Source organism: Ranitomeya imitator, chromosome 10 (genome assembly GCF_032444005.1).
Source record: "Ranitomeya imitator isolate aRanImi1 chromosome 10, aRanImi1.pri, whole genome shotgun sequence".
Taxonomy (NCBI): Eukaryota; Metazoa; Chordata; class Amphibia; order Anura; family Dendrobatidae; genus Ranitomeya; species Ranitomeya imitator.
The window spans coordinates 7,803,412-7,827,395 of record NC_091291.1 but is presented as its reverse complement, the minus strand read 5'-3'; the positions used below and the strand labels follow the sequence as shown (position 1 = coordinate 7,827,395).

At 52.7% G+C, this 23,984-nt stretch overlaps 3 protein-coding genes across 4 annotated transcripts; 1 reads left to right on the top strand and 2 right to left on the bottom strand.

Moving 5' to 3' along the window:
- Positions 1-207: 207 nt before the first annotated feature.
- On the bottom strand, positions 208-6,342 carry LOC138651592 (uncharacterized). The gene is made up of 2 exons (XM_069741892.1): positions 6,333-6,342; positions 208-854 (listed from the first exon to the last, which is right to left on the bottom strand). Exons 1-2 carry the CDS (start codon positions 6,340-6,342, stop codon positions 208-210), a joined length of 657 nt encoding a protein of 218 aa, XP_069597993.1.
- A 741-nt stretch (positions 6,343-7,083) lies between these two features.
- ETV2 (ETS variant transcription factor 2) lies at positions 7,084-11,048 on the top strand. Its single transcript, XM_069741891.1, has 6 exons — positions 7,084-7,159; positions 7,461-7,619; positions 9,369-9,677; positions 10,130-10,261; positions 10,377-10,495; positions 10,603-11,048. The coding sequence occupies exons 1-6, from the start codon at positions 7,084-7,086 to the stop codon at positions 10,801-10,803; spliced, it is 996 nt and encodes a 331-aa protein (XP_069597992.1). The 3' UTR covers positions 10,804-11,048.
- A 2,143-nt stretch (positions 11,049-13,191) lies between these two features.
- On the bottom strand, positions 13,192-21,973 carry HAUS5 (HAUS augmin like complex subunit 5). 2 transcript variants are annotated; one of them, XM_069743091.1, is made up of 20 exons: positions 21,924-21,973; positions 21,320-21,419; positions 21,190-21,252; positions 21,075-21,107; positions 20,924-20,948; positions 20,544-20,676; positions 20,313-20,460; positions 20,161-20,239; positions 19,994-20,070; positions 19,274-19,331; positions 18,968-19,155; positions 18,753-18,819; positions 17,778-17,923; positions 15,440-15,602; positions 15,265-15,345; positions 14,983-15,128; positions 14,573-14,687; positions 14,050-14,188; positions 13,773-13,905; positions 13,192-13,698 (listed from the first exon to the last, which is right to left on the bottom strand). In XM_069743091.1, the coding sequence occupies exons 1-20, from the start codon at positions 21,961-21,963 to the stop codon at positions 13,572-13,574; spliced, it is 2,061 nt and encodes a 686-aa protein (XP_069599192.1). In that variant the 5' UTR covers positions 21,964-21,973; the 3' UTR covers positions 13,192-13,571. The 2 variants fall into 2 exon arrangements, with proteins under 2 accessions (XP_069599192.1, XP_069599193.1); XM_069743092.1 differs by having other exon boundaries at positions 21,833-21,950.
- Between the last annotated feature and the right edge of the window lie 2,011 nt (positions 21,974-23,984).

The following is a 23,984-nucleotide window of genomic DNA, read 5'->3' as shown; positions in this document are numbered from 1 at the left end:
CAGGGGCTGTGGGATCAGGAGCGGTGGGATCAGGGGCGGTGGAATCGGGCGGTGGGATCAGGGGCGGTGGGATCAGGAGCGGTGGGATCAGGGGCTGTGGGATCAGGGGCTGTGGGATCAGGGACGGTGGGATCAGGGACGGTGGGATCAGGGGTGGTGGGATCAGGGGCGGTGGGATGAGGGGCGGTGGGATCAGAGGCTGTGGGATCAGGGGGTGGTGGGATCAGGGGCGGTGGGATCAGGGGTGGTAGGATCAGGGGCGGTAGGATCAGAGGCTGTGGGATCAGGGACGGTGGGATCAGGGGTGGTGGGATCAGGGGCGGTGGGATCAGGGGCGGTGGGATTAGAGGCTGTGGGATCAGGGGGTGGTGGGATCAGGGGTGGTGGGATCAGGGGCGGTGGGATAGGGGTGGTAGGATCAGGGGCAGTAGGATCAGAGGCTGTGGGATCAGGGACGGTGGGATCAGGGGTGGTGGCATCAGGGGCGGTGGAATCAGGGGCGGTGGGATCAGGGGTGGTGGGATCAGGGACGGTGGGATCAGGGGCAGTGGGATCAGGGACTGTGGGATCAGGGGCGGTGAGATCAGGGGTGGTGGGATCAGAGGCTGTGGGATCAGAGGCGGTGGGATCAGGGGTGGTGGGATCAGAGGCGGTGGGATCAGGGGTGGTGGGATCAGGGACGGTGGGATCAGGGGCAGTGGGATCAGGGACTGTGGGATCAGGGGCGGTGAGATCAGGGGTGGTGGAATCAGGGGCGGTGGGATCAGAGGCGGTGGGATCAGGGGTGGTGGGATCAGGGGTGGTGGGATCAGGGGCGGTAGGATCAAAGGCTGTGAGATCAGGGGTGGTGGGATCTGGGGCGGTAGGATCAGAGGCGGTAAATAAAATGGAGATTGATTGGTGGAATGTGATCCTGATAAAAGCACTTTCTCTGGGGGCTCAGTGATTGTGGGGGGCTGCCGCCTGTCCTCCTCCTCTGTGATTTGAAACCATTTCCACATCATTTGTCAATGAGATTTATTTTTTCCAAAATAAAACAGCAACTATGAAAGTGGCCGCGAGGATCCATCAAAAAGACGTTGAACTGTGGAAAAAACACTTATCTAAACACAAGTCCTGTAAGAGGGGTCCCTGCTGCTCCGGGGTCAGCAGAGGGGGGGGCTGGTGCGTGTGCCGGGTGAGGGGAGGCAGGGGGGCACTGCAGGGGGCTCATCATGGAGGTCCCACAGGTCCCATCACAGGCACCGACGAGCTCCTGCTACTTACAATTATCGCATTTACTTCTGGGTCATTTTGTTACAAATTCATGTGAAATTCTGATTCAATTAATTAACGGATTTCTAAAATAATTATGAGCCGACGATCGGGCGCTGAGATCTGTGTGCGGAGAACTTCTATCATATATCTATCTATTATCTATCATCTATCTATCTATTTATTATCTATTATCTATCTATTATCCATTTATTATCTATCTATTATCTACCTATTATCCATCTATTATCCATCTATTATCCATCTATTATCTATCTATTATCTATTTATTATCTATTATCTATCTATTATCTATCTATTATCCATCTATTATCCATCTATTATCTATCTATTATCTATCTATTATCTATCTATTATCTATTTATTATCTATCTATTATCTATCTATTATCTATTTATTATCTATCTATTATCTATCATCCATCTATTATCCATATATTATCTATCTATCTATTATCTATGATCTATCTATTATCTATCTATTATCTTTTATCTATCTATTATCCATCTATCTATTATCTATCTACCTATCTATTATCTATCTATCATCTATCTATTATCTATTATCCATCTATTATCTATCTATTATCTATCTATCATCCATCTATTATCCATCTATTATCTATCTATTATCTATTTATTATCTATTATCTATCTATTATCTATCATCTATCATCCATCTATTATCTATTATCCATATATTATCTATCTATCTATTATCTATCTATCTATTATCTATCTATCTATCTATTATCTATCTATCTATTATCTTTTATCTATCTATTATCTATCTTATCTATCTATCTATCTATTATCTATATATTATCCATCTATCTATCTATTATTTATCTATTATCTATCTATTATCCATCTATTATCTGTTTATTATTTATTTTCCATCTATCTATCATCTATATTTTATCTATTATCTATGTATTATCTATTATCTATCTATTTATCTATTATCTATCTATTATCTATCTATCTATTATCTATCTCTCTCCATCCATCCAGTTAGATAAGTAGTAGACGGGGGTGCAATATTTGGGTCGCTATCACCAATGCTGACATATTGGGGTATCAGGTAATTGTGTAGGGGGTCTTCAGATGAACCGTTCCTCACTTATCGGCCATGCACTGTTCCTCCTATTAGTCTCCACACAGGGAAACCTTCCCCCCCCCCCCCCAACTCCCCTTGTCAGAAGCTTCTCACGTGTAAAGCGCCATGGAATAAATGGCGCTATAACAATAAATAATAATAATAATAATAAAGCTTCTCACCAGGACAATAACCTCCTGCTTTGCGCTGATGAGGGGCGAACACCCCCAAGCACGTGTCTGCAAACAGAGTGTTGGATTTGGTTTGTTACCCTGTCATGGTTGAAGGCTCGTTAAAGGGTCCATATTGACTTTTAGGATCGCTACTTCCTATAGGTGGCGCTAGAGTTCATGTAGAAATCATGAGGACCCCATGTGGTTATTTATAGGGAATTATTACAGGAACACTCCGGACAAGGGACACAAAGACTTGTTTGTTGTTTTGTTGGAGAATCCCTTTAACTCCCCTTATGTCCCTCCGCTCTCCGGGTGCTGGGTGCCCGTCCCTTTAACCGCGTCCTCGCTATCAGCGCAGGTTATCTTACTGCAGAAAATCTGAGGGTAAATTCTGAAACCAAGAAACAAAGATTTTATTTTTCTCCTTTGAATGTTGTGTGCTCTGGTCCTGCGGGTGGCGGGGGGCTCTGATAGCTGCCCCCCAGACTCTTGGGTGGGGTGGATTCCAGTAGCTTATCTCCCCGGCCAGGTCGTGTTCAGCACTTTCTTATCTTGACTAATTGGATCTTCATGATTTGAGGACATGTGAGGTCTGAACAAATCTGCAACGTATGTCATTCCGGATTGTCCTGCAGACATTGGGGGGTCCTAATAATGGGCCCTTAAAGGGGCGCTCGGCCCTATGGCTTGGTGGGCTCGTCCTTGTTTTACCTGCACAGTTCTATTGCAAGGATAAGTTCACACCTTGTGCATTCGGTGCAGATTTTTCTAGCTTTTCTGCAGCTAAATTTGTGCATGCAACATTCAGATTTTGCTGCTGATTTTGGTGCAGATTTCATCCTCTCCAGTGGAATAAAAAATTGACACCAGAAGAATACGAAAATCCGGAACGCATTTTGATTTCGGCACTTGTGCATCGAGTAGATGAGATTTCTTGAAGTCACATTTGCTTTACTGCATTATACCCGGAATCTTCTGCAACCAAATCAGTGGAGAAAATCTGCAGTAAACTCGCAACGTGTGAATCCAGCCTGAGGCAGAGGTCACATGTCGCTTAATTAGTGCAGAATTTCCGCACCTAAAATCCATAATATTTTACAGTTTCGATGTAATCATCCAGATTCTGCAATTTTTTTTCGTGCGGAATCGCACGCAAATTGAATATTTTTTAATTCTTTGTGCAGAAGTAGATGGACTTTACGACGGCTGAAATCTGCACCAAAATCTCCACCAAAATCTGCACCAAAATCCACATTTAACTTGTGCAGATTCTGCTGCTGAAACTATGAAAAAATCTGCACCAAATGCGGAGTCTGATTTTTCCTCTGATGAGACTTAACGTAAGGGGGTCCCACCGCCATAATCAGCACCTCTGCGGGGTCCCCACACTGTGAGAAGGGGGTGTCACATTCATCGTAGTCACAGGACGTGATTTCCATTCATTTCTATGCGACACCCAACATTGATGGAAGTTGCAAAAGTTTAGGCACCCTGCTATTTTTGGTTATTACTGCATCAGCTCATGGAGTCACACCTTACTACTTTTAGGAAACAAAAAAATAACAATGGACCATAAAATGAATCCTTATAATTGGGCGCAGCGATATAATTTCTGTTAATTTTCTTGATATCATATATTGATATGTATTTAGTCAATATTTTTTTTTTTTAAGTCTTTTTAATGTTTTTTAAAAAAAAGTTTTTCAAGTGTAAATAACTTCAGGAAACAGTCAAATTTTGGGGAAGTTTTTAGAGGAGTTTTTTTTTTTTTTCTTTTCCTGAAAAACTTTAGAAAAGTTTTGGAAGAGATTTTTTTTTCCTTTTTTTTCATTGCAGCCTTTTTGATTATGTTTCCTTTATTCACATTTTTTTTTCCTATCAGGCTTTTTTTCATGTCTTCTTCAAGGGGGAAAATAAACGCCTTAAAAAAAAAAATCCACATATGAACCGCAAAGTTGATATGAATGGGAATTTTTTTTCCAAAAGTTTTTAAAGCAGTTTTAAAGAATCGGGTCCTCTTCGAAAAATTAAGTATGAACAGAACCTTTGGGTAATACCAAATAATCGCTGCGGCCATAACGGATACAATGTGTCATTCCAGGTGTAGGCGCAAAGATCTTGTCTTTTGGGGCTTCTTTATATCCTTGTGCAATGTTACACAAAATTCTTTGAGTCCTAGGCCATTTCCCCCAAATTTTAATGGATGTTGCAAAAGTTTTAGCACCCCATCATTTCCATTTTTGCCACAAATCCCACCTACTATATAATGAAAATTAACCAACTGGCAAGAAAACGATGGAGATTTGAGCCAATTCACCCCCGGTCTAGATTGCAAGCTCTGCTGGCGAGTGACACTGATTAATATCTGTTCCTTTATCTTCGGCAGCAGAAGTCGGGAGCTGGAGATAAAAGACTGGAAAAGAAATCAGTCCCCAGAGACAATAGATAAAGTCACAGCTCTGCTGACACAGGAAGAACATCAAACACCAGAACTACAACTCCCAGCATGCCCACCGACCCAGACTGGAGGAGAGCAGGTTGTATCAGGCCCAATCAGACCACATGGATTTATATAGGTCTGATGTGTAATGACCTGGTGACAGATTGCAAAAATATCAACAGGGGTGAAAATAACCAAAAAAAAGTGACAATTAGTAAATATTTACACAAAAATGGATGAGACAAAATTAGCAACTTTGTTTCACCCCAGAAAACTGTTACAAAACATCTGGATTCTTCCGTCTTTTTTTAGAAGGGCCGGATATTTATAGCTCAGCATTACTCCTGTCATTAATTAGTGCTGGACATTATTTGTCCATGTCCCTGGTGTCAGGCTGCTATAGGACCCCACTGATAACAGCCCCCTCCTCTGTAGAGGGACAGGAGTCTGGAGTTGTGATTTCTGACGTCACGGAAATTCTCCCCCCATGAAAGTTTGGAGAAGAAAGAAACGTCACTTCCCCGTCCACCAATCAGAGGCGAGCTGACTGTATATAGGGGGCAGCAGGGAGGGAAAGTCAAAAGTTCTACTCATCCGGGACATCAACGTACAGCAGCCCCGAGCAGCAGCCGCCGCCGCCGCACCGAGAGGTGAGTGACCCCCACAGAGGCCTGACCCCTGCACCCCAGCCTTATTCACCTGCACCCCAATTATATCTGCCCACCTCCTATCCTTACCCACCTGCCCCCCATCTGTATCTGCCCATATCTGATCCCTATATCTGCGCCCCATCCTTATCTGCCTGCATCCCATCCTTATTTACCTGCACCCCATTTTTATCTACCCACCCCCTATCCCCATCCCGATCTATTCCCATCCTTACTTACCTGCACCCCATTTTTATCTACCCACCCCCTATCCTTACCTACCTGCACTCCATCCTCATCTACCCGTAACTCATCCTCATGTGTCCAAACCCATCCGTATCTGCCCGTATCCAATCCCTATATCTGCACCCCGACCTTACCCAAATGCCCCCCATCCTTATCCACCAGTACCACATCCTTATTCATCTGCACCTCATTTTTATTAACTTGCACCCCATCCTTATCTGCCTACATCCCATCCTTATTTACCTGCCCCCATTTTTATCTACCCACCCCCTATCCCCATCTATCTGCTCCCCATGCCGATCTATCTATTCCCCATCCTTATTTACCTGCACCCATTTTTATCTACTCACCCGCAACCCCATCTATCCGCACCCCATCCTTATTTACCAACACCCATTTATATCTACCCACCCCCATACCCCCATCTATCCGCACCCCATCCTTATTTACCTGCACCCATTTTTATCTACCCACCCCCATACCCCCATCTATCCGCACCCCATCCTTATTTACCTGCACCCATTTTTATCTACCCACCCCCATACCCCCATCTATCCGCACCCCATCCTTATTCACCTGCACCCATTTTTACCCATCCATCACCTCTTACCCGCCTGCCCCCCATCTACCAGCACCTCCCGTTTTTATTCCCCATATTGTGTAGCCCTAACCTTATGTTCTGCACCCCAGCTTTTACCCCTGGGCGCCCCTTGTTCTCTAGTGAGTCTAGTTAGGACTGCTCTATATGGGTATACCTTGACGTTTGGTAGAGCGGCTTAATATACATTTTTTGCAAAAAAACATATTAACCAAACACCCTTTGTTTTTCCACCCTTTGTTATATTTTTTTGCAACAGAGTATTTTTTTGTTTTATTTGTGCCTTTTTTCGTGGTGTGAACGGTGTCCTTACAGGCCGGTTCACTGTGTGCACGGCTCATGTGTTTTTCTTTTAATCTAGTGATACTTGTTATCTACATTGTAACATTTTAAAGGCACCGACCCAATTTTCCTAATTATTTGTGCCCCATTATCATCATAACCCAGTAACACATTTTCTTTCCTCTTAGCCTGGGCCCTAACCTTCTTCCTCCTGACACCCCAACATTATCTTATTACTTTTTCCTCCTCATCATCACCCCACCATACAGGACAACCCCCATCAGGTCACATCTGATGTAACCTCTTATCTTCTCTGCTCAGATGGAGTCCAGCAGCTTCTACTGCCCTGAGATGACCCCCCAGGAGGTCCCCAATGTGGACACTTCTTCTTCTATAGGTAAGAAGCTTTTCTGTGTGATAAAGGGTTAAATCCTTCCCCTTAAGTAGATAACATGAGACACAGCTCATGTCTGAGTAAGCAGATCCTGAAGAGCTACAAATCCCATCATGCCATCACTGGGTGTTTTTTATATACTGTGCACATATTTGTAAATAACTTGATACAATGTTGCAGCCACAAGAGACTGAATTGTTACATTGTGTCAGTGCCAGCGGATGAGGCCGATGGGGGGCTGGCACTGGTTTTGGGCACAGATTGAGGCGCGAACCCCTTTCCTACAATTTTTGTTTTCTTCCAGATTTCAAATATGAAGATCCAACTTTTCTCCATGATCTTGAGCTGAACCCAGACAAGGGCCTGTACCCGGAGCCGGCCGTGTGCCCCGGCAGCGTCCCCCTGCCCTCCTGCGCTGCCTACACGGAGCAATCCCTGTACTACTGGGAGCCCTACACCCAAGGTAGGTGGCAGCGGGGGCATCAATACCTGGGGACGGTAGGCGGGGGCGTCAGTAGCTGAGGACGGTAGGCGGGGGCGTCAGTAGCTGAGGACGGTAGGCGGGGGGCGTCAGTAGCTGGGGACGGTAGGCGGCGGGGGCATCAATACCTGGGGACGGTAGGCGGCAGCGGGGACATCAATACCTGGGGACGGTGGGCGGGGGCGTCAGTAGCTGGGGACGGTAGGCGGCGTCAGTACCTGGGGACGGTAGGTGGCGGCGTCAGTACCTGGGGACGGTAGGCGGGGGCGTCAGTACCTGGGGACGGTAGGCGGGGGCGTCAGTACCTGGGGACGGTAGGCGGCGGCGGGGGCGTCAGTACCTGGGGAAGGTAGGCGGCGGCGGGGGCGTCAGTACCTGGGGACGGTAGGCGGCGGCGTCAGTACCTGGGGACGGTAGGCGGGGGCGTCAGTACCTGGGGACGGTAGGCGGGGGCGTCAGTACCTGGGGACGGTAGGCGGGGGCGTCAGTACCTGGGGACGGTAGGCGGGGGCGTCAGTACCTGGGGACGGTAGGCGGCGGCGTCAGTACCTGGGGACGGTAGGCGGCGGCGTCAGTACCTGGGGACGGTAGGCGGCGGCGGGGGCGTCAGTACCTGGGGACGGTAGGCGGCGGCGGGGGCGTCAGTACCTGGGGACGGTAGGCGGCGGCGGGGGCGTCAGTACCTGGGGACGGTAGGCGGCGGCGGGGGCGTCAGTACCTGGGGACGGTAGGCGGCGGCGGGGGCGTCAGTACCTGGGGACGGTAGGCGGGGGCGTCAGTACCTGGGGACGGTAGGCGGGGGCGTCAGTACCTGGGGACGGTAGGCGGCGGCGTCAGTACCTGGGGACGGTAGGCGGCGGCGTCAGTACCTGGGGACGGTAGGCGGCGGCGGGGGCGTCAGTACCTGGGGACGGTAGGCGGCGGCGTCAGTACCTGGGGACGGTAGGCGGGGGCGTCAGTACCTGGGGACGGTAGGCGGGGGCGTCAGTACCTGGGGACGGTAGGCGGCGGCGTCAGTACCTGGGGACGGTAGGCGGAGGCGTCAGTACCTGGGGACGGTAGGCGGGGGCGTCAGTACCTGGGGACGGTAGGCGGGGGCGTCAGTACCTGGGGACGGTAGGCGGGGGCGTCAGTACCTGGGGACGGTAGGCGGGGGCGTCAGTACCTGGGGACAGTAGGTGGTGGCGGGGGGCGTCAGTACCTGGGGACAGTAGGCGGCGGCGGGGGCATCAGTAACTGGGAACGGTAGGCGGGGGCGTCAGTACCTGGGGACGGTAGGCGGCGGGGGGGGGGGGGGGGGTGTCAGTACCTGGGGACAGTAGGCGGCGGCGGGGGCGTCTGTACCTGGGGACTGTAGGCGGGGGCATCAGTACCTGGGGACGGTAGGCGGCGGCGGGGGCCTCGGTACCTGGGGACGGTAGGTGGCAGCGGGGACGTCAGTACCTGGGGACAGTAGGCGGCAGCGGGGGTCTCAGTACCTGGGGACTACAACCCCTCAATCATCAGGTGGAGGGTGACTACTCCCAACATCCACCGCCATGCAGACTCCTGTAGTGGAATCACAAGTCCCATCGTTTACTACTTAGTCTGAAAATGTGATGATGAGGACCCATATTTTAACTTTATCCTTTGGTCTTGTGAGGCATGCTGGCACTTGTAGTTCCTCCATGCTGCCCATCTCTTACAGCAGCCATCCCTTGGTAAATATATATATATATTTTTATTTACTAGGACTGGAGGCCACAACACAGGAGTATCTGCCGTCGTTGCAGACGTTACCCCCTGTGATGCCCGAGGAGCTCCAGCGTCTCTCTACGATGGACAGCGAGGACTCCATATACCACGGCCAGGAGGAGGCGTCCTTTCCCATGTCAGACCCCTACCCCAGCAATATGGCAGCCGGCTCAGTGGGCGACCACAGCTTCGCCTGGGCATCGCAGGAATGGCACAGCTGGGACGACGCCACCTGGATGAGCTGCAACCAGGACGTGAGCAGCCCGCAGACGCATGGCACGGCCCACCGGACAGCGCCCGTCACAGGTAAGGAGGGTCTGACGACACTAGGAGAGGGTGCCCCCCGCCTGGTCGTCACACGGACCAGAAGACTTTGGCAACGAGTCATCATAGTTTCATTTTTTTTTTTGTGCCAAACTTTACAACGGCGCCCACCGATTATTACATTTTGGCCAAAAATCTAAGAATTTTTTTAAAATTGTGTCTTAGTAATTGCAAAACAGTTTTGGGAGCGCAGAACAAACTTTCAAAAAGTTGCAAATGAATGAGGATAAAACAGGATAAGTTAAAAAAAAAAAAAAAAAACCCAAATAAAGGGAAAGTCACAGAGGCGCAAATTAAATAAACAATGAATAAAGTGCAACATAAAAGTCACGGAAGCGTAAAGACAAGGGCGGCAGAAACAATACGGCTCAATTGTATCCATTCTATAGAATTCTGCATTTGTTACAATGTATCACTGCGATGCCGTCCCCCAGGTTTCTCCTACACCGACGCTTGTTTCCAGCAGACGGCCGGCCGCACCGGACACAGGACCACCGATAAAGATGGATACTACCCCACTTCTACCCCGAGGGGGAGCGGAGGAAAGGACAAGCCCCCGACATCAGGTGAGCCCCAGTGCACCCCTGCTGTGTATCTAACCAGTCGTGTATCCGAGCCGCCACCGGCCATACTGCCTGGACCTGATCCCATCATCCAATGGCTTTTTCTTGCTTCCAGCAGGTTCTGGTCCCATCCAACTCTGGCAGTTCCTCCTGGAATTACTCCAAGACTCCTCCTGTCAGCGACTGATCAGCTGGACGGGGAACGGCTGGGAGTTTAAGCTTTCGGACCCCAACGAGGTAGGTTTCGCCCTCTCCGTCCTTGGTCTCACGGCTCCTTATGGGCGGGGTCTCGCTGCTCCTCGTGGGCGGGGTCTGACCTATTCCGCCACTTTCCCATCTCGCAGGTCGCTCGCCGATGGGGGAAACGGAAGAACAAGCCCAGAATGAACTACGAGAAGCTGAGCCGCGGCTTACGCTACTACTACCACAAGAACATCATCCACAAGACGGGCGGCCAGCGCTACGTCTACAAGTTTGTGTGCGACCTCCAGGAGCTGATGAGCCGACCCTCACAGCAGGAAGCCAAGAGCCAGAGGAACGTCTGAGGGGCCACAAGGGCCCCGCGCCAAGCACTGAGGACTCCACACAGGTCCTGGACTGTGGTTAGGGGGAAACCCTCAATCCTCCAAAGCCAGGACCACCCCAGCACTGAGGAGACAGGGGGACGGGGCAGGATGAACAACTGAGCGATATGCTAACCCACTAATTTACTGGGGCGCCGCCCCTTTAAGGATGGTTTCCAGTCATCCTTTGCTTTGTATAGATCATGTTCAGGTACATTCCCCTTTAAGACGAGTTGTAAATATTTTGATATAATTTGTATTTACATAATAAAATATATATTTTTTGCTTTTCTTAAGTAATATCTGATTTTTGGGAGCAGCAGCCTGGGGTAAAAAGTCAGCGACAGACCCAAAAAGACTCAAATAGTCATAATCATCATCCTGCGCCACCCCTCCCCCCCCCCCCCCCCAAGGAGAGAAAAACCTATGTGTGCTGTAAAGAATGCAGCAATGCTAGTCTGCCCCTCGCAGGTTAGGAGAGGAACTGCACCATCACTGCTCTCGTCTGCTCCCCCTGGTCACATTAGGAACTGCACCATCACTGCTCTCGTCTGCTCCCCCTGGTCACATTAGGAACTGCACCATCACTGCTCTCGTCTGCTCCCCCTGGTCACATTAGGAACTGCACCATCACTGCTCTCGTCTGCTCCCCCTGGTCACATTAGGAACTGCACCATCACTGCTCCCCTGGTCACATTAGGAACTGCACCATCACTGCTCCCGTCTGCTCCCCCTGGTCACATTAGGAACTGCACCATCACTGCTCCCGTCTGCTCCCCCTGGTCACATTAGGAACTGCACCATCACTGCTCCCGTCTGCTCCCCCTGGTCACATTAGGAACTGCACCATCACTGCTCTCGTCTTCTCCCCCTGGTCACATTAGGAACTGCACCATCACTGCTCCCCTGGTCACATTAGGAACTGCACCATCACTGCTCCCGTCTGCTCCCCCTGGTCACATTAGGAACTGCACCATCACTGCTCCCCTGGTCACATTAGGAACTGCACCATCACTGCTCCCGTCTGCTCCCCTTGGTCACATTAGGAACGGCACCATCACTGATCTTGTCTGCCCCTGCTGGTAACAAAGTAGAATAACACCATCGCTGCTCATGAGAGGAACTGCACCAGGACCCTGTTCCCCCACATCTCCTCCAGTCCCTATCCACAGCTGTCACCACTCACCTAATATATTTAATCTCTGCTTCTCATCCAGTATTTCTCCCTCCTCATTCCATCACCCATCATTACTCAATACCACCCCTGGACCAGAACTGCGCTGCTAACTACAGACCGGTCACTAATCTCCAAACTCCTTTTCCCCTTACTGTCGGGGGTCCTCAGTCCTGGGCCCCCCCTTCTCTTCTCTCTATACACCGCCCCTATTGGACAAACCATCTGTAGATTCGGTTTCCAGTCCCACCTCTCTGCTGATGACCCCCCAATTATACACCTCTACTCCTGACATCACCCCCATTGCGCAGCCTAAAAACACGTTTCTGCAGACTCGCCCATACAAAATCCGAACCCCGGTATCATCTGTCCTCCCCTCCATGCCCTGGTTAGCCCTCTCTGCCCGCTGACCGGTCTGTGCAGCCCCCAGTCAGTACATTATGGCTGTATTGTACAATATAAGCACATTTCACCATTCACGTCTCCCGGGACCCTCACTGCTCCTGTATCCGAGATACGTACAAGACCCTCTAACAGGTAAAGCGCTGCCGCATATGTTGGCGCTCTAGAAATAAAAATAATATAGCATTGCTCCTGTCTGCCCCCGCTGGCCACAATTGCAACTGCGCCAGCACTGTCCTTGTCCGCCACCCCATGGGCATCAGAGGAACTACACTGGCATTGCTCTCATCTGCCCCCGCTGGTCACACTAGGGAGTGCAGCAGTTTATAAATCATCTTAGCCCTCTACACTTTCTATTTTCAATGCATTTTGAGAAAATATTGCGAATTCCATTAATGCTCCGGACCCAAACTGTGCCCCCCCCAGAGGAAGCTTAGCAGTACAGCAGCGCCACCTGGGGGGCAGCAACGAACATCACCAGCAGCGCCACCTGGAGGCAGCAATGAGAAAAGGAACCTAGAAGTGATGAGCACCCAGAATTCCACCATTTACAAGAGATGGAACATTGTTACTACAGGAATAACAATATATATCAAGGGCTGAGGCTGCGGGACCTTTATCGAGCCTTAGAATGCAGCGCTCTTGTTTATGGCTCGATAAAGGCCCAGCGCAGCCGAAACCTTGCAATGTGTCTGCACTAATGTTACCAAGGGGGGTCTCGTCAGCATCCACAGACCCCCGCCCCCACCCTCTCGCCCCCCCACATACAGTTTCTGGGAAGGGATCGGACACAGTTGTAGAGAAAATGCTGTTTATTGGGGTTAGTGGGGGGTTACAGTGAGGGGCCGCACGTCTCCAGCGCAGTGCGCCACTAATGTCAGGGAACAGGCGACGCTTCGTGTTCTCTGCTCCGCGACCTCGAGGAGACGACTGCCACTTAAAGGGCCGGACCCCTATAAATAAAGCTGCAGAGTCCGGTCCCAGCAGACGTTCGGCCCCGCTTGCTGTCAGTGAATGGGAACGTTCCTATTCGTGTCGTCCACAGCTGAGGATTTGTTACAGTGTGCGAGTACAGGCTGTGAGGAGTTGCTAGTCTACAGGGGAGGACCCCCACAATGGTATAAACATTCAGGGGGTCCGCCGCCTCCGCCACCAGTGAGACTTCCCACTCCGCTCAGCTGTGGCTGGCGGTCGCCCTCTGCAGCGCTGTCACCGCCACCGTCCAGCGATCCCGCCACTGGCGCAGGGTCTGCCCGCCGCGCTCCTCCTGGGGGAGGCACAGCTGCGCCGGCTGCTCCCACCTGCAGCGGAGAGAGGACTCATTACCAAGTCACGGCCAATATGGCGGCCACAGGGGGCGCCGCCCCGCACTCACCAGTCGCTCACAGCCGCCTGCACCGCCTTCCCGTACTCCTGGCTCCTCTCGCACTGCTGGACGAGCTGCTGCAGCTGAGGGACGAGCTGCTCCGTCTGCTGCGTGTAGTGAGAGGAGATCTGCTGCATCAGCGCTGCGGAGGGAAGAGGCGGCCGAGCAGAGGGTTTGTTACAGTGTACCAGCGACAATATCCTGGGCAGACGACACATTGTAACGGAGCGGTGTGCGCTGCCCAAAGTAACGACCCCTCAGCTGTGAGAGGGAAACATCTACTCACTGTCGACGCAGGTGGTCGGGCTGTCGGCGAGGTGCCACTCGAACCTGGCGGCAGCGCGACGGCGGCTTTCATGTTGGGAGCGGAGGAAATGGAGCCGGCGCTTCATCTCCGCCACGTGGGGCACAAGCATCTCCGGGGCCTGCGGGGAGCATGAAGACGTCACAGTGTGTCAGCGCAGGAATCTATACACCCCACAGCTGGAGAGCGTCACAGTGTGTCAGCGCAGGCATCTATACACCCCACAGCCGGAGAGCGTCACAGTGTGTCAGCCCAGGAATCTATACACCCCACAGCTGGAGGGCGTCACAGTGTGTCAGAGCAGGACTGTATACACCCCACAGCTGGAGGACGTCACAGTGTGTCAGCGCAGGACTGTATACACCCCACAGCTGGAGAGCGTCACAGTGCGTCAGCCCAGGCATCTATACACCCCACAGCTGGAGAGCGTCACAGTGTGTCAGCGCAGGCATCTATACACCCCACAGCTGGAGAGCGTCACAGTGTGTCAGCGCCGACCACTCACCTTATACAGAGACAGGCCGACACTGGCGTAGATCTCGCTGTAGGCGGCGTAGTGCGGAGAGTGGGGGTTGGAGACGCGGTTTATGGACAGGTCCTGAGTCGGCACCGGGGTCGTCCTGCACAAGGGACAATTCACATCAGATCTTATACTCTAGTCACATCCAGAGCTGCATGCACAATTTTGCAGATTTGTCCTGAAGCATCAGGGGGCAGCAGTCAGGGTCATACAGAACAGACTTGACCTCATCCTCCAGTTACACCCAGAGCTGCAAGCACAGCTTCTGCTACTTTCCTGCTTGAGCGAGAAAAGACAACACGACCCCCGACCTCCAGCCGCCGTGCGGAGGAAGCAGAGCAGTGACTGCAGCTCTGGAGGTGACTGCAGCAGCCGGACCCCCGGGGGTCTCTCACCGGTCTAAGCGCACTTTCTGCATCGCTGGGAGGAAGACGGAGGAGAAATGCTTCATGTCCTTCTGGACGGCGTCATGCAGCCGCTGCGTCTCCTGGAAGATCTCGTGCGGCTGCGGGCGAAGCTTCTCCTGCACGAACTGCTGCACCTGGTGAGACGACAAACGCTGCGGTCAGTCCGGGGGTCTCATCACTGACAGCAAGCAGAGATGGCGCAGTGAGGAATGGCTGCTGCATTCTCATAAGTCCGTGCACCCCGGCCCCTCCGGAGTCACATGACCTCACCTCCAGCCTCTGCTGCCGCACCTGAGACCTGCAGATGTCGGTGCCCTGAGTGAGGACCTGCATCTGCTTCTGCTTCCTGTCCTGTGGGGAAAGAAGACGTCAGACGAAGGCGCCGCTGATCCCCGACCACCACTGATCCCCGACCACCGCTGATCCCCAGCCAACGACCACTCACGAGGAGGTCACAGGCGACATGGATGTTCTCCTGCCGCTTCTGGAGGAGCTTCACTTCTTGCTTCTTGTCAGCCACCTCCGCCTGAAGAACGCAACATTCCTGCTGCAGAGCCGTCTGACAGCCGCGCAGCAGCACCAAGCGGAGCTCCGCATCAAAGGCGGCTCTGCAACGTGCATAAAGGGAGACAGACAATAACCCCCACGTCACACCCCTAGACCACCAGGAACACAACCCCACCAGTCACTCCCCTAGACTACAACCCCACCAGTCACTCCCCTAGACCACCAGGAACACAACCCCACCAGTCACTCCCCTAGACCACAACCCCACCAGTCACTCCCCTAGACCACCAGGAACACAACCCCACCAGTCACTCCCCTAGACTACAACCCCACCAGTCACTCCCCTAGACCACAACCCCACCAGTCACTCCCCTAGACCACCAGGAACACAACCCCACCAGTCACTCCCCTAGACCACCAGGAACACAACCCCACCAGTCACTCCCCTAGACCACCAGGAACACAACCCCACCAGTCACTCCCCTAGACCACCAGGAACACAACCCCACCAGTCACTCCCCTAGACCACCAGGAACACAACCCCACCAGTCACTCCCCTAGACCACCAGGAACACAACCCCACCAGTCACTCCCCTAGACCACCAGGAACACAACCCCACCAGTCACTCCCCTAGACCACCAGGAACACAACCCCACCAGTCACTCCCCTAGACCACCAGGAACACAACCCCACCAGTCACTCCCCTAGACCACAACCCCATCCGTCACTCCCCTAGACCACAACCCCACCCGTCACTGCCCTAGACCACCAGGAACACAACCCCACCAGTCACTCCCCTAGACCACAACCCCATCCGTCACTCCCCTAGACCACAACCCCACCCGTCACTCCCCTAGACCACCAGGAACACAACCCCACCAGTCACTCCCCTAGACTACCTGGGATGCAGCCTACAACCCCCGTGTCACATCCCTAGACCACCAGGGACACAACCCCACCCGTCACTCCCCTAGACCACAACCCCACCCGTCACTCCCCTAGACCACAACCCCACCCGTCACTCCCCTAGACCACAACCCCACCCGTCACTCCCCTAGACCACAACCCCACCCGTCACTCCCCTAGACCACAACCCCATCCGTCACTCCCCTAGACCACAACCCCATCCGTCACTCCCCTAGATTACCAGGGATGCAGCCTACAACCCCCGTGTCACATCCCTAGACCACCAGGGACACAACCCCACCCGTCACTCCCCTAGACCAGAGGTCCCCAACTCCAGTCCTCAAGGCCCACCAACATGTCATGTTTTCAGGATTTCCTTAGTTTTGCCCAGGTAATAATTGCATCACCTGTGCAATGCAAAGGAAATCCTGAAAACATGACCTGTTGGTGGGCCTTGAGGACTGGAGTTGGGGACCCCTGCCCTAGACCACAACCCCACCCGTCACTCCCCTAGACCACAACCCCACCCGTCACTCCCCTAGACCACAACCCCACCCGTCACTCCCCTAGACTACCAGGGATGCAGCCTACAACCCCCGTGTTACATCCCTAGACCACCAGGGACACAACCCCACCCGTCACTCCCCTAGACCACAACCCCACCCGTCACTCCCCTAGACCACAACCCCACCCGTCACTCCCCTAGACCACCAGGAACACAACCCCACCAGTCACTCCCCTAGACCACAACCCCATCCGTCACTCCCCTAGACTACCAGGGATGCAGCCTACAACCCCCGTGTCACATCCCTAGACCACCAGGGACACAACCCCACCTGTCACTCCCCTAGACCACAACCCCATCCGTCACTCCCCTAGACCACAACCCCACCCGTCACTCCCCTAGACCATCAGGGCTGCAGCCAACAACCCCCCAGTCACTCCCCAAGACCACCAGGGCTGCAGCCTCCAGCCCCATCACTCCCTAAGACCACCAGGGCTGCAGCCTCCAGCCCCCCCATCCCCGACTACCAGGGCTGTAGCCTCCAGCCCCCCCCCCCCCAGACCATCAGGGCTGTAGCCTCCAGCCCACCCCCCCCCCCTAGACCATCAGGGCTGTAGCCTCCAGCCCCCCCATCCCTGACCACCAGGGCTGTAGCCTCCAGCCCCCCCCCCCCTAGACCACCAGGGCTGCAGCCTCCAATCCCCGCATCACATCCTTAGACAACCAGGGACACAACCCCACCCATCACTCCCCTAGACCACCAGGGACACAACCCCCAAACCACCCCCCCCCCCCGTCTCTCCCCCCAGGTACGCAGCCCCCAACACCCCTAGGGCTCCATGCGCTCCCGCCGGCGCCCCCTACCTGCTGAGGGCAGAGAGCTCGGTGCCGTCTGACAGTGCCCCGTAGACCTCTGTTATCTTCTGCACCATGCGGGACGCCGCCTCTCTCAGCCGCTGCTGAACGTTGCGGAGCGCGGTGCAGACGGTCACCGACTCCTTCCAGCCGTCCTGCAGCAACGACAGAGAATGAGCCCAGGTACAGAAAGCATGTGCCCCCCGACCGCTGCCGGTACAGAAAGCATGTGCCCCCCGACCGCTGCCGGTACAGAAAGCATGTGCCCCCCGACCGCTGCCGGTACAGAAAGCATGTGCCCCCCGACCGCTGCCGGTACAGAAAGCATGTGCCCCCCGACCGCTGCCGGTACAGAAAGCATGTGCCCCCCGACCGCTGCCGGTACAGAAAGCATGTGCCCCCCGACCGCTGCCGGTACAGAAAGCATGTGCCCCCCGACCGCTGCCGGTACAGAAAGCATGTGCCCCCCGACCGCTGCCGGTACAGAAAGCATGTGCCCCCCGACCGCTGCCGGTACAGAAAGCATGTGCCCCCCGACCGCTGCCGGTACAGAAAGCATGTGCCCCCCGACCGCTGCCGGTACAGAAAGCATGTGCCCCCCGACCGCTGCCGGTACAGAAAGCATGTGCCCCCCGACCGCTGCCGGTACAGAAAGCATGTGCCCCCCGACCGCTGCCGGTACAGAAAGCATGTGCCCCCCGACCGCTGCCGGTACAGAAAGCATGTGCCCCCCGACCGCTGCCGGTACAGAAAGCATGTGCCCCCCGACCGCTGCCGGTACAGAAAGCATGTGCCCCCCGACCGCTGCCGGTACAGAAAGCATGTGCCCCCCGACCGCTGCCGGTACAGAAAGCATGTGCCCCCCGACCGCTGCCGGTACAGAAAGCATGTGCCCCCCGACCGCTGCCGGTACAGAAAGCATGTGCCCCCCGACCGCTGCCGGTACAGAAAGCATGTGCCCCCCAACCGCTGCCGAGGACTCACCTGGAGGAGGGCGCTGTAGGCAGGAAAAGTGTCCAAAACGTCTTGGTGCGCGTCCTCGTACAGAGGCCTGAAACACAGACACATGACACAGCCCCACCCTGGACAGTCACTTCTCACAGCTGAGGGGTCGTCACAGTGGCAGCCGGTCCGATCTCCAGACTGATACATTGTGGCAGAGATTCCGCTGCGGCCCGGACTGACACATTGCAACAAACCTTTTGGGTCTGGTCGGCCCCAGGTTTTCCGGCTCAAGGTCGGACGCCATCTCGGAGAAGCTGCTGGACGTGGATGCTTGGTCCGTGGCCCCCGACGCCTGCAGCTGCCTCAGGTCCCAGGCGCTCTTTAAGGCCAAGTGCTTCAGACACGAGACCACGTGGTTCGGGGGGTACAAACACCAGATCTTCTGCAAAACACAGGAACCATGGGGGAAGGGCGGAAAACTGTCGGATTAGTGGACGGAGGGACAAACGCCGGATTATCGAAGGAACTACACTTTGCCGGATTATCCACGGCCGACTCACCTCCGTCTGACTCATCCAATGCCGATTGGTTAACGAGCGCATTTCATCTCCTCCGGCCCTGAGCAGAAAAATCAGGATCAGACATGACAAAAAGGCGAGAGGGATTCTCTACGCCTAGAGCAGAGACCACAAGACTGAAGAACAACAAGCAGGAGGGACTCTCTACGCATAAAGCAGAGAGACCACAAGACTGAAGAACAACAAGCAGGAGGGACTCTACGCATAAAGACCACAAGACTGAAGAACAGAACAAGCAGGAGAGATCCTCTACGAATAGAGCACAGACCACAAGACTGAAGAACAACAAGCAGGAGAGATTCTCTACGCATAAAGCAGAGAGACCACAAGACTGAAGAACAACAAGCAGGAGGGACTCTACGCATAAAGCAGAGAGACCACAAGACTGAAGAACAGAACATGCAGGAGGGATTCTCTACGCATAAAGACCACAAGACTGAAGAACAGAACAAGCAGGAGAGATCCTCTACGTATAGAGCAGAGACCACAAGACTGAAGAGCAGAACAAGCAGGAAGGATCCTCTGCGTATAGAGCAGAGACCACAAGACTGAAGAACAACAAGCAGGAGGGATTCTCTACGTATAGAGCAGAGAGACCACAAGACTGAAGAGTAGAACAAGCAGAAGGGATTCTCTACGTATAGAGCAGAGAGACCACAAGACTGAAGAACAGAACAAGCAGGAGGGATTCTCTACACTTACGGCATGGAGCCAGAATAGTCATGATACAGGGAGCGTAAATACTTGATTCGCGTCTGACAAGCCTCGCGCACGTCCGTCTAATAAGGAGGAAGATACGGATGAGCGGAATAATGGGCGACACTGATAGTTAGCGGGTCACTGGCGATGTGGGGGGGGATTTTACGTACCAGGATCTGCGGCTCTGGGAAAGTGTTAAAGGTGGGACCCTCCTCTGGGGGTGGGAAGACGAGGTCCCACCGCGACACTCTGCGGGGGGGAACATACAACATGAGGGTCTCTGCGGAGCGACGCAGCAGAGCCGGGCGAGCGCGGTCCTTACCTGCCCATGTCGACCAGCCGGACGCAGCTCTGCTGCACATTGTGGGTCTCGTCCCGCACACCGTCGCACTCCATCTCTTTGGACCTGGTGTAGGCGCGGAGCAGCATCAATCGCTGGTTGATATCCTGGGACTTGTGGTTGCTCAGTTCTACAGAGAAGGCGGCAGTGCAGCGTGGTCGGGGGCATGAAGACTTACGCAGACCCAGGGGGCGTGAAGACTTGTGCACTCACCCTGCCTGGAGACGTCTTTCTCGGCGCTCTGGATTTGCTCCTGCAGAAGCTGCAGCTCCGAGCGCAGCGCGAGGATCTCCTGACTCAGCTGCTTCCTGCGCCGCTGCTCCTTCTCCTCCGCAGAGCGCTGTGCCTGCAAGAGTGGAACAAAGACCCTCAGACTCCTCTCCACAATGGGGGCACTTAAAGGGGCAGTCCGGGCAAGGAAATATGATCCCTGGAACACGGGCGATCACGGCAATACTCCCCGTCCATCAATAGACAGGGTGTTGCATAAATCCTCACACCCCTCCTTCACCATTTTAATATAAAAGGGGTTTGTTAACAGTGGGGCGCCCCTAAACTATAAGGGCCAGGGGGTCCCCCAGGATCGCACTCACCTCCAAGTGCTGCATCTGCTGATACCTGGACTGCGAGTTAAGGAGAAAAACACATGTAACACTGCAACAAACCCTCTGCTGTATGAACGAGACCTTCCACACCCGGCTCATCCGGGGCCTCCTGGTTCAGGATGACAGACTGCAAGGATACCAGCGCAAGTTCCCTTCCATGTTCCGCACCGTCCTACAAAAAAAAAAAGGCGTGAAAACTTTTGCACTATCTTATGCCCCAATAATACGACGCTGGCCCTTTAAATAGCGCTCACCTCTCGCTGCGCACGTGGCGTATGACGTATTTCCAGATGTCGGCGCACTGTCCTATGAAGAGTCTGCAAGACAGAACGGGGTCAGGTGCGTGGTGGGATGATGGGGGGCTCGGGGGTCTCCAGTGCCCACCTCTGCAGCATTTCCTCGCTGGGCGCCTTGTGTGGCGGGAGCCCCATCTCCTGCACCGCCCAGCGCCGCAGATCCTGCGCCAGACTCCTGCGATCCATCCCTGGAAGGAAACAATGAGACAGTGTGAGGGGGCTTATAAGGATGGGGGCTTATAAGTATGGGGGCTACCTGCACAGAATAGGTGGCCACACAGAGACACTGCACCCCCGAGCAGCACAGCAAGGACTACAACCCCCAGCAACACCTGGAAGCCAGACACTTACTGAACGCCAGTCTGTGGAGAGCCACAAGTCCCAGCAGGTGAGTGACAGATAGGACTACAAGCCCCAGCACAGCCCTACACCAAGACCGTGAAGCACTACAAGTCCCAGCTAAGGCCCCGCCGGGGTACAATAACTACAGCAAACCTCGACAGCCACGGCTACAACTCCCACCCAGAAGAGAGGAACTACAAGTGCCAGCATATCGCGAGGACAGGAGAAGATTGCGCGACTGCGCCTCTCATACAACAACCTTGCGACGACAATTCACGGTTCTTCACCGGCCGCTGCAGTGGAAACTGGAAAGTCACTGACAGCAACCGGATCTCAGCGCTCCTCCTCACCAGAAGTTTCAGTCTTCCCGCCAGTAGTATGTCGCGACATTAACGTGTCATGTCCGGGAACTCCGGAGAATTTACGTCACGCTGCACTTCTAGAGTCTGCCGCCAGAGGGAGCCGGTGCACCGCGCACATAGGAAGACATAGGAAGACTAGCAGCCAGGTAACGTGCGCGCCATCTAGTGTTCAAAGTCAGAACGGCAGCTAATTATCTATCTTATCTATCTTATCTATCTTATCTATCTATTTCTATTATCTATCTATCATCTATCTTCTATCTATTATCTATCTATCTATCATCTATCTTCTATCTATTATCTATCTATCTATCTTTTATCTATCTATTATCTATCTATCTATTATTATTATTATTATTATTTCTATTATCTATCTATCTATCTATCTATCTATCTATCTATCTATCTATCTATCTATCTTTTATCTATCCATTATCTAACTATCTATCTATCTATCTATCTATCTATCTTCTATCTATTATCAATCTATCTATCTATCATCTATCTTCTATCTATTATCTATCTATCTATTATCTATCTATCTATCTATCATCTATCTTCTATCTATTATCTATCTATCTATCTATCTATCTATCTATCTATCTATCTATCTATCTATCTATCTTCTATCTATTATCTATCTATCTATCTTTTATCTATCTATTATCTATCTATCTATCTATCTATCTATCTATCTATCTATCTATCTATCTATCTATCTATCTATCTATCTATCTATTATTATTATTATTTCTATTATCTATCTATCTATCTATCTATCTATCTATCTATCTATCTATCTATCTATCTATCTATCTATTATTATCATTTATTTATATAGCACCATTAATTCCATGGTGCTGTACATGAGAAGGGGTCTGTCTGGACCTTGGCCTGTCTCTAAAAGGATAACAGCAAATATGACTGCAGAAATATGCTAGAAATGAGCCAGAAGTGAACAGAAGGTAAGACTAGCCCCTGTTAATAAATGTACTAAATTTCTTTCCCTTTCCGCCACACTTATTCTTATGCTGACATACGCTCTAACAGTTTTGGCTCCCTTACTCCTCACTCTCCTTCGCTATCACCAAACCCCAGCACCCTCTAACCAAGTGATAATCTCTCCTTCCCTCCTGCCTCCCCAACTGTCCTCCTCCACTGACCGCTCCTCAACCTCAGATCTCTCCTAATAAACCATAAAACAAGCCGCCCACTCTCCTTCTCCCACCTGCTCTGTCTCTCTCTGCTTCTCCTCACTGCTGGAGACATATCTCCCAACCCTGGGCCCCCACCGCTCATACCTCCTATTACCTCCTATTACTACCTCCTCCTATTTCTCCCAACCCAATATAAACACCCGAAATCTTGCCCACCTCAAATCCGTGCCCATGACTCCCAACCCCCTGCACCCTCTCTCTGGATCACTATGGAATGCGCGCTCTGCAATAAACTCCACGTGATTCACGACCTCTTTACCTCTCATAATCTTTTCTTTCTGGGCATCACCGAAACATGGCTGACACCCTCTGACACCGCCTCCCCTGCTGCGCTGTGTTATGGAGGCCTCCACTTCACCCACACCCCTCCCCCCAGCAACAAACATGGTGGAGAAGTGGGTCTTCTCCTTTCTTCCAACTGCACCTTTAACCAAATCCCACCTCTTCCCTCCCTTATCCTCCCCTCTTTTAAAGTCCATTCTGTCCGCATCTACTCTCCCTCCAACCTCCAAGTGGCCGTCATATACCGACCTCCAGGCCCGGCCACTGCCTTTATGGACCAATTCTCCACCTGGCTTCTTCACTTTATCTCTGCTGACATTCCCACCATCATCATGGGTGACTTCAACATCCCCACTTATACCCTTCAGTCAACAGCCTCCAAACTCCTGTCCCTTACCTCATCCTTTGGACTTACTCAGTGGTCCTCCGCAGCCACCCACACAGATGGACATACATTAGACCTGGTATTCACCCGTCTCTGCTCTCTATCTAACTTCACCACCTCCCCTCTCCCTCTATCTGACCACCATCTGCTCACTTGCTCATCCTT

Coding starts and splice junctions, on each gene's coding strand:
- ETV2 (XM_069741891.1), top strand. CDS start 7,084: ATGGAGTCCAGCAGCTTCTACTGCCCTGAGATGACCCCCCAGGAGGTC. Junction 10,262..10,376: donor GGACAAGCCCCCGACATCAG/GTGAGCCCCAGT, acceptor TGCTTCCAGCAG/GTTCTGGTCCCATCCAACTC. Junction 10,496..10,602: donor AGCTTTCGGACCCCAACGAG/GTAGGTTTCGCC, acceptor CCCATCTCGCAG/GTCGCTCGCCGATGGGGGAA.
- HAUS5 (XM_069743091.1), bottom strand. CDS start 21,963: ATGTCGCGACATACTACTGGCGGGAAGACTGAAACTTCTG. Junction 19,332..19,993: donor GACTATTCTGGCTCCATGCC/GTAAGTGTAGAG, acceptor TTTTCTGCTCAG/GGCCGGAGGAGATGAAATGC. Junction 14,688..14,982: donor CAGAAAGTGCGCTTAGACCG/GTGAGAGACCCC, acceptor TCCCTTGTGCAG/GACGACCCCGGTGCCGACTC.